A 14,524-nucleotide genomic window follows, 5' to 3' on the forward strand; every position below is an offset into this window, starting at 1 on the left:
CCCTATTGCATTTCCAATGCTTGTTTATCTATCTAAGCCTCTCTCCTTATCTGCCTAACTCTAAATCTACCACTGACTTTGTCTGTTTATGCTGTGTAAATGTAGGGATTTTTTGGGTTCAGGCAAGACATATGTCACCTATTTTTGTGTGACCTTGTTAAAGATTAAAATAATGTAGCCTTTTTTCCATCGCAGGCGTGAATTAGCAGAAACTGTGTAATAGAATTCATAGTTATTCGTATAGGGGCCCCCAAAGTATATGTACGGGGGAGGGGGGGTGGAAGGGGAGCAAAATCCTTCAGATGACACTAGGTCATTTTTTTGTTTTAATGTTTGTTACACTTTCTTGTTGTCACAAAGTTCACTTTGCATGTCATTACATTTTTGCCAGTTAACCAGTGAGTAGCATCACACGTCATCAGTTTAACGTGCGTCTGCGCTTCATCTCAAATTTCCACTTACATTAAACTTGTGCATGGAAGGCACTGCACTTTTTTCAATGGGTACAAAAGTCAGTGCAATTTTAACACGCTTCTTCGTCTGACTTCTGCCTGACTACCACATGCACGTAAGTAAGTGCGTCTTGACTAAACACAAAAGTCAGTGATGTTTTGATCTTAATGTGCTCCTTTTTACAGGACTTCTTCATGTCGTCGTGCTTACTTTGGAAGCACTTTGGAACAAGGCACTATACTGAGCACATTCCAAAGCTCCTTGGCTTGTCCAGTGACCAGTTGCTTGGTGCGTGCGTCTGCACAAGGGAGTGTTCTCTTCCCAGGAGTCAGATATGCAAAAGTTAATGTAAATTTTGCACAGCATAGAACGATCAGTGCTCCCGCGCTTCCTATGTCAATATGTTTCTAGTTAATACTAAACTGACTGCATTCAAGGTGCTTGTGTCATTTGCATAATTGTTTTAAGTGGAACTAGAACCCTTCAATCTGCTATCTGTTCTCTTGTTACTCACCACCAATAAGGCGAAAGGAAGAGAAGTCGAAATGCAGATGTAAACTCCAGGTTAAATCCATCAGAGCGTTCCATCCACAGCTGTCTGGCACACCTTCCTGCTACCTTCAAATGATGTACTCCTACCCCATCTCTGTTCTAGAGCACTGCGACATACTGAATGACATCCTGAGGCTATATTATGGAAGGGCGCGCTGTCCCTGGTTGTGCCACGAAGCACCTTTAAAGGGGCGCACTGGCATAAACAGGGACATTTGCCCTATTAATTACACTGTATGTGCTGCCCCAATGGCAGCCGGGCACTCACCTTAGAAGCAGCATATTCAGTGAAATAGGGAGCGACTGCTTCAAAGCCTCTGAGGGTTTCGCAGCGCCTGCAGTCTAAAGAAAGGAGAGAGATCCCACCACCGACGGGCGTCTTCCGCCGACTGCAGGGGAATATCCTGGGCTGCTCCCACCTCCAGAGGGCTGCCTTCGGGAGGCACACTCACCAAATGCAACCGTTGTGGTGCACTATGAGACCGCCTCCTAAGGGTCTGTTTGGGCTGCCCCTGCATGTATACAATGGCACAGGCACTGAAGCGAGAGCTATCAGTATTACGGAAGGAAACGCACCAGCCTCTGTGGCCCCTTCTGGGATACCATTGTGCCCCGGGTGCGCACAAACCAGGTGCACATGCCCCTTTCTCCCCAGGGGGCAGAATGTATAACACGGCCCTTGGAGTAGGGTGACCAACTGGCATTGGTGCAAATTCAGGACAGTGAGTGTAAAAATTCAGGACAAAGGGTCAAAATTCAGGACACAAATTCAGGACAGGAGGTCAAAATTCAGGACAAAACTTCAGGACAATAGGTACGTTTTACAGACACATCAGAGGTCGCGCAATAGTATATAAGTAAGCCCAGTCATTTCAAAACATATTCAACCATTTGCAAACCTATCCATCATGTATCCTTCCATCTATCATTTCACTCATCCATCCCTTCATCCATCCCCTCATCCATCCCCTCATCCATCCTTTCACTCATCCTCCATTATCCATCCATCTAGCCACCCTTTCACCCTATCTATCTGTACACTTATCCATCCACTCTTCATCCCATCCATCCATTCACTCATCCATTCAGCCATTTACCCTTTCACCAATCCAGCCATCCTTTCACTTACTAATCCTTCCACCTATCCACTCTTTTACTCATCCATCCATCCTCCCTTTCTCTCTCCATTGACCCTTTCACTTAGCCTTCCTTCCATCCACCCACCCATCCATCCATCTACTCATCCACTCATGAATCCATCCATTGCCCCTATCACTCATCCATCTATCATTTCACTCCTTCACACATCTATTCATCCTTTTGTCCATCTACCCTCCCTTTCACTCACTCATCCATCCTTACACCCACCCTTTCACTCATATCTCCATTCATTCACCCTTGCACTTATCAATCCATCAATCCATCCATCATTTCACTCATCCACCTACCCCCCATCATCCACCCACCCACCATCCACCCACCCACTCATCCATCCTTTCACCCACCATCCAATCCACTGATCCATCCTTTCACCCACTCACCATCCACCCACCCACTCATCCATCCATCCTTTCACCCACCCACTCATCATCCATCCATCCATCCATCCATCCTTTCACCCACCCACTCATCATCCATCCTTTCACCCATCCACTTATCCATCCATCCTTTCACCCACTCTCCATCCATTCATCCTTTCACCCACCCATCATCCATTCATCCTTTCACCCACCATCCATCCATCCATCCATCCATCCATCCATCTGTCCTTCCCCTCATCATCCATCCATCCCCTCATCATCCATCCATCTTTCCCCTCATCATCCATCCATCCTTTTCCCTCATCATCCATCAATCCTTCCCCTCATCATCCATCCATCCTTTTCCCTCATCATCCATCCATCCATCCATCCATCCATCCATCCATCCATCCATCCATCTGTCCTTCCCCTCATAATCCATCCATCCTTCCCCCTCATCATCCAGCCATCCTTTTCCCTCATCATCCCATCCATCCTTCCCCTCATCATTCATCCATCCTTCCCCTCATCATCCATCCATCCTTCCCCTCATCATCCACCCATTCCCCTCATCATCCACCCATTCCCTCATCATCCATCCTTTCACCCACCCCCTCATCATCCATCCATCCACCCTTACCCTCATCATCCATCCTTTCACCCACCCCCTCATCATCCATCCATCCACCCTTCCCCTCATCATCCATCCTTTCACCCACCCCCTCATCATCCATCCATCCTTCCCCTCATCATCATCCATCCTTCCCCTCATCATCCATCCTTCCCCTCATCATCCATCCTTTCCCGTCATCATCCATCCTTCCCCTCATCCATCCTTCCTTTCATCCATCCTTCCCCTCACCCATCCATCCATCCATCCATCCATTTATCCTGCCCCTCATCCATCCATCCTTCCACTCCATCCATCATCCTTCCCCTCATCCATCCTTCCTTTCATCCATCCTTCCCCTCACCCATCCATCCATCCTTCCCCTCCATCCATCATCCTTCCCCTCATCCATCCTTCCATCCATCCTTCACCTCACCCATCCATCCCATCCATTTATCCTGCCCCTCATCCATCCATCCTTCCCCTCCATTCATCCATCCTTCTCCTCATCGATCATTCTTCCCCTCACCCATCCATCCATCCCATCCATTTATCCTGCCCCTCATCCATCCTTCCCCTCCATCTATCCATCCTTCCCCTCCATCCATCATCCTTCCCCTCATCCATCCTTCACCTCACCCATCCATCCCATCCATTTATCCTGCCCCTCATCCATCCATCCTTCCCCTCCATCCATCCATCCATCCATCCTTCTCCTCATCCATCATCCTTCCCCTCACCCATCAATCCATCCCATCCATTTATCCTGCCCCTCATCCATCCATCCTTCCCCTCCATCCATCCATCCATCCATCCTTCTCCTCATCCATCATCCTTCCCCTCACCCATCAATCCATCCCATCCATTTATCCTGCCCCTCGTCCATCCATCCTTCCCCTCATCCATCCTTCCATCCATCCTTCACCTCACCCATCCATCCCATCCATTCATCCTGCCCCTCATCCATCCATCCTCCCCCTCCATCCATCATCCTTCCCCTCATCCATCCTTCCATCCATCCTTCACCTCACCCATCCATCCCATCCATTTATCCTGCCCCTCATCCATCCATCCTTCCCCTCCACCCATCCATCCATCCGTCTCCTCATCCATCATCCTTCCCCTCACCCATTTATCCATCCCATCCATTTATCCTGCCCCTCATCCATCCATCCTTCCCCTCCATCCATCATCCTTCCCCTCATCCATCCTTCCTTTCATCCATCCTTCCCCTCACCCATCCATCCATCCCATCCATTTATCCTGCCCCTCATCAATCCATCCTTCCCCTCCATCCATCCATTTATCCTTCCCCTCATCCATTTATCCTGCCCCTCATCCATCCATCCCCTCCATCCATCATCCTTCCCCTCATCCATCCTTCCTTTCATCCATCCTTCCCCTCACCCATCTATCCATCCCATCCATTTATCCTGCCCCTCATCAATCCATCCTTCCCCTCCATCCATCCATTTATCCTTCCCCTCATCCATTTATCCTGCCCCTCATCCATCCATCCCCTCCATCCATCATCCTTCCCCTCATCCATCCTTCCTTTCATCCATCCTTCCCCTCACCCATCTATCCATCCCATCCATTTATCCTGCCCCTCATCAATCCATCCTTCCCCTCCATCCATCCATTTATCCTTCCCCTCATCCATTTATCCTTCCCCTCATCCATCCACCCACTCTTTCATCATCCATCCTTTCACTCATCTATCCACCCTTCCATCCTTCCTCTCCATCCATCATCCTTCCCCTCATCCATCTTTCCCCTCATCCATCATCCAGCTACCCTTCCACCCATACATCCAGCTATTTACATTTTCTCTCCATCCATCCTTCCCCTCACTCATCAATCCATCTATCTTCTCTCATTATCCATGTATTCAATCTTTCATTCATCCATTCACCCTTTCACGAATTCATCCAGCCATTCACACATCCCTTCACTTACTTACTCGCCCACCTTTCCATATTAATTTTGAGCTGAGCCCTTTTGAGAAGAGGCCCATCAAGAACTTCACCCTCGCTGCAGGGGCCATTCCCGGACTGGGACAGAAGCCACCCAGGGCGGAGACAGGATCCACCACAGGGGGGACAAGAGCCATCACAGGCGGGGGTGGACTGGAGCCACAACATGGGGGGACAGGAGCCATCACAGGCGGGGGGTGGACTGGAGCCACAACATGGGGGGACAGGAGCAGGAGTCATCACAGGAGAGGGAACGTGATCCACCAGGGTGGGCACAGGGGTGGGCATGCAGTATTCTAGTATCATCTTGGGCTTCTCGCCCCTCCTGCACAAGACAACGAGGAGACAGGCTCTCTGTCCAAAATGCCATCCCCCACTGTGATATACAGTACTTACAGGAGATACTCTAAGAGAACTGATTGTCCTCCATACTTTGTTAATCAGTGTGGGTGCGATTGTGCCATTTCTTTATTGTATTACATTATGCATGTTTGAAGAACCGAGGTTTGCTTACAAATTAGTGACAGTAATTAAGCTCGGTGAAAAGAAGCAGGTGCTGCTCGGTGTAATCAGGGGTGTAATCTGGCCGAGTCTAGGATGTTTGGGGCCCTGGGTAGAAATGGAATGTGTGAGCCCCCCTCTAAATAGCAGATACAAGACGCATTCAGGGCTGTTTGCATCTGAATGGATGCCCCCTGCTCCTGAACCTGCTGCCCCTCCCTCTGTCACCTTCAAGCACCTCTTAACTGCGCATCAAGGGCTGAAGGTGTGAGGGTTGTCATCCCGCTGTGCCTCTACGTGCTGGTGGGGGTCTGAGCTTTCATACAGCATTGAAGTCAAGAAGGGAGGTGGGGGTAAGCTGTGCCCGGTTAAAATTACGGACAAAAGGCGTCCGTTAAAGAATCCTTCACGGACAACGGACAGACAGCCAAAATTACGGACTGTCCGTGAAATTTACGGACGGTTGGTCACCCTAGACCCACCACAGGAGGGGGACATGAGCCACCACAGGGGGGACAGGAGCCACCACAGGCGGGGGGGGGGGGGTAGGGTATAGGAGCCATCACATGGGGGGCACAGGAGCCATCACTGGGGGGGGCAGGAGCGATCACAGGAGGGGGAACAGGATCCACCAGAGTGGACACAGGGGTGGGTATGCAGTATTCTAGTATCATCCTGTCTCTTCAAGGGTGGGGTAGGGCTCCTCACCCCCTCCTGGACAAGACATTGAGAAGACAGGCTCTGTTTCTAAAATGTTAGTTTTGCCATCCCACCAGTCCCCTACTGTGATGTACAGCACTTAAAGGAGATACTCCAAGAGAACTGATTGAACTGATTGTCCTCCATACTTTGTTAATCAGTGTGGGTGCGATTGTGCCCTTTCTTTACTTTATTACATTATAGGCTGCATGTTTGAAGACCCGCTCTGTGAAGAGAACCAGTGCTGCAACCAGGGCCGGTTCTACGATGTTTGGGGCCCTGGCAGGAAGGGAATGTGTGAGGCGGCGGCCCCTCTAAATCGCAGAGACGCATTCAGGGCTGTTTGCATCTGAATGGATGCCCCCGAAGCCACAGCCCCTCCCTCTGTCACCTTCGAGCACCTCTTAACAGCTATCAAGGGCTGGAGGTGTGAGGCCATCCAGCTGTGCCTCTCCAATGCTGCGGGGTATCTGAGCTTTGGAAAAAGCCTCGGAGTTAAGACGGGAGGTGGGTGGAAGCTGTGCCCGGTTAAAATTACGGACAAATGGCGTCCGTTAAAGGATCCTTCACGGACAACGGACAGACGGCCGAAATTACGGACTGTCCGTGAAATTTACGGACGGTTGGTCACCCTACCTTGGAGTTCCACATTCCATACACTAAGCTATACCACACCACTATTTTAAAGTGTCCGGTCTCACTTACACCAGGAGAAAATGGCAAACACCAGCGGCGGCTCCTCCACGTGGGCGGTGGAGCATTGCCACACTGCTTTCTCACAGTGCGAGAAGCAGAAACATAAAATAGTATTAATAATACCATTTTATATTTCTGCTTCTTGCACTGCATGAAAACAGAGGGGTTTGGTTGGGGGCGGGCGGGTGGTTGGGTAGTCCTGCTTCAGGGCAGGGGAGGAGTGGCTTGCTCACTTTTGTGGGCACTGACTGTTTGGTTGGTTCCAGCGCCGACCAAAGCAGTCATACACACTCTGCCCATACACACTCTGCATGCAGCCTACATGGAGAAAACGGCCTCCTCAGAGACGCCAGTGCGGTCAGTATTCCAGCCAAACACAATTGCAGTGTTGTGATTGGTTTAGGGGAGGGTAGGGAGGCTGCCTGCTTCCTGTGTGGACTGGAGGAGAGACATTCAGGACAGGACGATGCAGGACCAGACCGGACCGTGCAGCGAAGGTAACAAAAAAGTTTTAAAATGTATTTAAAAAAAAAACCCGCGTGACTCCCTCCCCGTCTGACTCCTCGCCCTCCCACCCGCAAGTAATGCCGGCCGCAACTGGTAAGCACCAGGACGGTAATCTTGCAGTATGCTGTGAAGCTCATGCTCACACTCAGGAACCGAATCTGCATTCCCCCCTAATTAGATCAAACAAACTTTGACAGGACAGGACAGTAGCCTATATTTACATACAACTTGCCGGCATGTGGGTAAGGCATACATTATTTAGATTAATACCATCTTTCAACAGATCTTTACCAATTTTGATTCAATGTTTCAGGAATCATCACTGTGTTATTTCAGTGTCAAAAGTCTTCTTTAGTAAACAAACATCAGCGAATGGAAAAGAGGTCCAGCTAGAAACCAAGGAAGACAAAGTATATGATTCTACCTTTCACCTCCCAACAATCAAGAGCATTGCCACACATCAGGAGCATTATTGGGGCACTGCCAATCAGACAGCGAAATTCCCACTTGGGCGGGGTACAAACAGCTGATTTTATCATAACTTCAGGCTTGGCCAGACCCACCACGCTCTCTATTCCTGTGGGGCACTCAGATAAGTTGCCCTTTTAAGTAGTGTGAGCATTACAAATAAAATGTAAAGATCGTTCAGATGGGTCCTTTTACCACCGCATCCCAGGGGGCCTTTGTAATCCTTAGGACTGCCTTTGTGGGGGGGAGTTCATACACCCTTCTGCAGGTGGAGAAGTTAATCCTACAGATTACTATGATTTCCTGGTTGTGAAGAATCCACTAAACACTGCCCACACTGCTGTGAATTCACTTGTTGTGGGCATCTGGCAATCTGGTTTGACAAGTTTGGAAAGGGCACACCACCACAGCACCCCAGGGGAATCAGCGCGTGAATCCTTTCCACACTGGTGGGCACCACTGCTCTTCCATGCTTGCACTCAGGGCTGGCTTTAGGGCAGTGCGACAGGAGCGGCCGCACAGGGCGCTGATCAGTGAAAGGGGGTGCTCACCTCGGGGGTGGGGGCAGGGCTTTAAGTGGGCCGTGTCTCACCGGGTCTGAGCACCTACAGTATTTTAAAGGGGACCCCAAACGGGTCTCTATCGGGCTCTGTTTTGAGCCCTGGCACAGGCGGTCCATTTTTTCTGGACTGCAGTGACAGCAGTTTGCTGTCACTGCAGTCTGGAAAAAAGTGCCAGGGCTCAAAACAGCCCGATAGAGACCCGTTCCGAGACAGCAGGCACATCGATGTGCGCTGCTCACACTGCTCACTTCTCACTAGTAGAGAAGTTACGGCATGACGTCATGCCGGGTGTGCTTTGAGGGGGAAAGGAAATCCTTTAAAGAGTCATTTTCTCTCTGGATTTCCCTTCTCTTTCTGAACCACAAGAGCAGCAACATTGTGGTGGGGTCACCAGGGCTTTAAGTGGAAGCTTTTTGAATATTATATGTAACAAGCCATAGTTACAGCATATTTATCTTATGCAACTAATAACGATTGACAAAGCCAAAAGTCCTGACTTGTTGTAGGTATGATGTTACTTGTTGTATCACATATCTGGATGCAATGACGGAAACAGCAAAATACAAGTCGGCGGCACACTATGCTAAACACAGATTTTTAGCGTAAGTGTTTTAAAGCCACGCCCTTATTACATCGGCCACGCCCCTTTGAGAGACCCCCAGTTTTTTCATCCCACTTAAAGCCCTGGGTGGTGGTGGGGGGAGGGAGGGGGTGTGCTGTTTTTTTAAATATCATATGATTGGAGAGGATGGGCACTTTCTCCTGGCTGTAGTGCGAGAATCTAAGCAGGCGGTCATGGGGTTTGAGGGCGCCAAAAAGGATTGTTGCACCGGGCGCCCCCAGCCCTAAAGCTGGCCCTTCTTGCACGACCTGGTCCGCTGTGCTTGAGAGGAATTACTGCTTTTGGTAATGGAAGCATCCGGCCAGGGTGTTGACTCTGAGTGTGTCCAAATGCGCCTGTGTTAGGAGGACGGTGTCCTGTAAGAGGCCGGCTGTCAAGGAAAACGAGGATCATTGGGAGTACGGGTCAGTTCCAGCCTCAAGCAGCCTTGATGTGAGGTGATATATGTTCCTGTGAACCACAAACTTTTACATCTGCTTATTAGAACATGCAGTTTTTTTATTGTATGTATTTATTTTTGCTCTTTTATACACTGGATACAGAGTTACAGTGGGTTTCTCGATGTTTGTGAAATGGGCCCTTCACGTTCAAATACTGATGCATGTCACACCAAACATGCCCCCTGAGTAAAGGCCAACAGAGAGCATGATTCAAGGGAGTATAAGAAAGGATATCACAGCATATTATCAAAACTATGTAGCAATGCAACGCAATCATGAAAAACACCAGAAATTGATCTAATATGAATGCCAATGAGGTCACCAATATAATCTGACCTAAGAGGTGATTTATATTTTTAGACTGCATTTTACATGACATTCACAAGTCCATTGCATCGTCCATTAGAAAAGATATAAACACGTGGTTAAAGTACAGTTTTTTCACAAGTGATAAAAAGGTGCAAAAATATACAAGACCATAAATTTGACTACAAGGTGCCAGAAGAGATAATATGTATTAGATATATTTACCTCGTGAGGTGGAAATGCTGCTTCATATGTTCCATTACCAAGCAATCTCGACACACCTATTGCGAGAGAAAACATGAAATTTTACATAGATATTTACGGAATTTGTCAATTTATATAGAGAAATTGGCAATGCACACCACAAACGAAGAAACGGAAAGACAGAGAATGACGGCCCATATCAACCCCACCTTTTCCAATCAGTAAAACCTGGAAACAAACCTTTTCCAAAAGGCTTCTCCTACTAGGGGTCCCTCTCTCCAGCATCTTCTGCTCTTTCAGTAGTTTGAGCAGACATATACTGCATTTATTACCGTGGTTATGAACGATCATAATGATGATTTTATTCTTAATCTTCATTGTCATCAGTTTACAGGAGTTTTCCTTGTGCAGCCACAGCGTGCACTAGTCCCTGTGAGCGGTGACTTACCCTGCTTCTTCTCTTCTTTGGTGGTACTTCATCTAGTGGTCCCCGCTGGCTTGGTTGTAAAGTGCTGCTGCCACAGACCCTTGGTTCCAACCCTGACTTCTGCTTCCAAACGCTGCTCGCAGGCTCCCTTTTCCCCTCTGGCTACATTCCACTTCCTTAACTGCCACCTTGTCTGAAGATCCCTTGTTTTCAATTGTAGTTTCAGGAATGCCATAGTGTGTCAGTAGTTATGGATTGTTTTTTCTTTCAATATGTCTTCCGTCTCCTTCAAGCCTCCATCACCATCTAGTGCAATGTGCATATTTAGACAACCCCTGTACATCACACACATGATGCATTGGCCATTGTGGACTGTATTTTTTTTTTTTTTATCTGTGGGGCTATCCTTCGTCTCTGAGCATCTGTCCCCTGAAGCCTCCACCTCAACTGGCTCCCACTCTTTATGTTAACCAAATCTACTAGTTTGTACTGCTGCTAATGGGTTGTGTTTTATATCTGTTCTGATAATGCTTGCCACTGTTATCTGTCCCTCGCCACCGTGTACACTATGCATACATTGCTGCTGTCCACAACTGAAAATTCGTGCTATAATGTTCTGTGGGCACAGATGGGTTGTCGTTGTTTGGTATGGGTATCAGAAAGTTGGTCATGTATAAGGTGGTAAGTCTAACCAACTTACTGAGCACAGCCGAGTCATGTCTCAGCACAGCTCTCAGAGTGAAGCCCTGCTCTGTTCCTGGTAGAAGTGGCAGAAGCAGCATGCAAGTCCCCAGATAAATGAGTGTTAATTTCAAGAAGTGCTATCAATTTTAAAGTCAAGAAAACAACACAATACAATTCATAAACTAAGAAAAATAGAAGAAAATATTCTAAGCAAACAAGACACTGAATGATTACAATTGGGAGAGAGAAGCCAAAAGTATGAATTGTTAAAGTTTCAAGAGAAAAACTAAGTAGGAAAAGTAAAAAGACAATATAACGTTGCAGTTTGTGCTTGACTGTGATTCATATCTAATCAATCAATCAATCAAGATGTATTTGGTGCCACTAATCAACCGATAGGCAATCCAGGCGCTTGCAGGTCCCGGAAGACTCATTCAAACTGCCAGGCCTTTTGGGCACTTTGGAATTCTGGAATATGAGGTGTTGGTCCAGAGCTGCCTGGGAAGGCTGTTCCAGGTTTTTGATGCAATGTTAAAGAAGAAGCGTCCTGCACTTCTACTTCGGTAGATGTGTGGCGTGTGGGCAAGTGATATGGGGTTGGAGCATTAACTTCTTGGCAGTTGGTGGAAGTTCAGGTGGTGGGTAATGTAGCCGAGTCCTTGGTTGTATAAACCCTTTTGCGCTTGAATTGGCATCTCTTCTGTATGGGGAGCCATTGGAGTTTCTTGAGGTGAAGTGTGTTGTGGGTTCATCGGGGGAGGTAGAGGAGGAGTCTGACCGCCGCGTTCTCAAAGGCATGAAGCCCTGTAGGAGGTGGGCGGCAATTCTTATGTAGAGAGCATTGTCATAGTCAAGTCTGCTGGTGACGTGGGCCTGTGTCATGGTGCATCTAGTGTACAGGTGTAGCCCCTTAAATATCTTATGTAGTATGCACAGACTGAGTAAGTAGGCAAAGAAGACGATATTGATAGGTGATTTTATGGTGAGCTTTTCATCAATGATGATTCCAAGGTTTTTCTTGTGGTCGGTGGGTGTGGGTGTAGGTTCCAGGTTTGCTGGACACCAGGAGTTACTCCATGGGTTGTTGTTGTAGCGAAAGATCAGTAGTCCTTTCTTGCCCATGTTCAGCTTCAGGCAGTTGTTCTTCATCCAGTCGGCGATGCTTGTCATGCATCTGTAAAAGTTGGTCCTGTTCTTGGTAGTGTCATCAGTGAGTGAGAGGATGGATTTGGTGCTGTGTGCATAGGATATTATGATGAGATGGTGAAATCTGACAATGTTGGCCAATGGGGTCATATATGTGTTGAAAAGCATGAGGCTGGAGGATGAGCCCTGGGGGAAAACACAGAAGATATCCTTGGTTTCGGAGGTGAAGGGTGGTTGACCCTCTGTGTTCTTCTGGTGAGGAAGGAGGTGATCCATCTGAGTGCATCACCCTGGATACTGAAGTGATGGAGTCATTCAATCAGTGTGGGGTGGGATACGGCGTTGAAGGCTGCTGAGAGGTTGAAGAGGATCAGATCTGCTGTCTCTCCTTTGTCGAGGAGGGTTTGGATGTAATTAGTGGCTGCTATCAGGGCGGCCTTGGTGGAGTGATTGATGTGGAGGCCAGATTGGGAGGCGTCGAGTAGCTGGTTCTGCTTTAGGTGTGTCGTGAGTTGCTTGTTGATATTTATTTTCATTACCTTGGCTGAGAATGGGAGCAAGGGGAATGGCGGGCAGTCTTTTGGCTGAGGGTTTACTAAGTAGTGGTTGAGTTTGGTTCAGATCCAGACATTGGGAAATGTAGCAGTGGTAATCAAGGTGTTAAGGAGTGTGATGACTTCCTGGCTGATCCTTTTATTTCTGAAGTGGAAGATGTGGTGTGGGCAATGGGTATGTGGAAGCTCATGACTGGATGTTTTTCATGGTGGAGGTGGTGTCCTGAGTGGAGAGGTGGTTCCAGGTGATCAGTCTGTAGTTTGTGTTGGTTGCAGTCGGAGGCATATCTGTCAAGGAAGTCTGTGGGTGTAGGTTTTGGGTTGAAGTTTCTGTGTATGGTTGATATCCTGCCATGGAAAAAGTTGGTTAGGTTGTTGAACAGCTCTTGTGAGGTTGTTAAGTTGTTCTTGCTTGCAACCAGGTTGGAGAATTGGTTAACAATGTTGAAAAGTTCCTTTCTGTTGTTGGCACAGGTTTTGATGCGTATGGCTAGGGTTGTCTTCTTTGCTGCCCTCAGCAGGCGGTGGTAGAGGTGCAATTTCAGGCCCAACACGATGCAGCCAAGAGTCTTTCCTTGGTCAAAGTCTTACCTTTTAATATTGCCTTCTCTTTGGAGGTCAGAGTGTTCTGGCATTATAAGGTCCAAGACTGAAGCAGTTGAGCGTTCATTAAAATCAGACATGTCGGACTCGCCATCAAACCACAGCTGAAGCTGTTGATTTTGGTGCAAAAGCTCAAAGTGGGATTGCAGTACAGTGACTCTTTTTGCATGATCACCCTATTTATTGGACCTATGCTGCTGTCCTTTTGGATCTGTGCACTGAGACTCTGCTAACCAGGACCTAGTACATCTGCCCGGAGCGCTAAAATCGCCAAAATTTGTATACATGCCCAATTGGCATACTTAATTTACCTATTAATCTCTAGTATATGATAGTAAGAGTACCCACGGTCTGTAAGATAAATATCACTTGTGTACAGTAACAATGTAAACATGACTGCAGGCTCACAGTTGTAGCCTGGCTGTAGTCGTTTTAAAACAAATTTAATCAGGCAGATTAAAACCTTCCTTTGAAATATTTATTACTTTGCCCTATGTAAGCCATATAAGGTCTAAGGGACAGTTCATGGTATTTGAAAGTAGCACATGTAAAGATCTAATGTTACACATGTCCTTACATGAAAAAATCCCCTAAAGAAAGCTATTTTCACTATAGCAATGCTAACTGTTCCATAGGGTAGGATTACATTATTCTATTTAATAAAGCTAATTTCAGTTAGGAAACATATTTAAATAAAATTGAAAGACTCTGCCTAATAGTTATTTCAATCCCAACATATTAGTAAAATGGAATTCGTTACAACTATTACGGAAAAAGTACTATTAGAAAGTTACCTTTTTATTGCATAAAGCCTATGGGTACCCATTTGCATGAGCTGTCAACTGCCACCTGGCAGTTGATGAACCACCTAGATCGTGTGTGAAAACTTGTTCCAAAGCAGGCCTTGAGTGTGGGGATGTATTTCCATTCCTTTGGCAGGATGAAATCTAGGATGTTCCTAGGAACCTGATTGACCCTACCCTGTCACAAGTC

The 14,524-nt window shown here is 47.4% G+C and overlaps 1 protein-coding gene across 1 annotated transcript in view; it reads right to left on the reverse strand.

Annotated features, from left to right (window-relative positions):
* The window catches only part of ANO3 (anoctamin 3), a 1,465,374-nt gene that overhangs the window by 867,863 nt on the left and 582,987 nt on the right, over nt 1-14,524 (reverse strand). The window contains exon 8 of the mRNA XM_086959492.1: nt 10,139-10,194. Coding sequence (XP_086815618.1) covers nt 10,139-10,194 — 56 coding nt within the window. The remainder of the gene's footprint in view (nt 1-10,138; nt 10,195-14,524) is intronic.

This window comes from Lissotriton vulgaris, chromosome 2_2 (genome assembly GCF_964263255.1).
Source record: "Lissotriton vulgaris chromosome 2_2, aLisVul1.2, whole genome shotgun sequence".
Taxonomy (NCBI): domain Eukaryota; kingdom Metazoa; phylum Chordata; class Amphibia; order Caudata; family Salamandridae; genus Lissotriton; species Lissotriton vulgaris.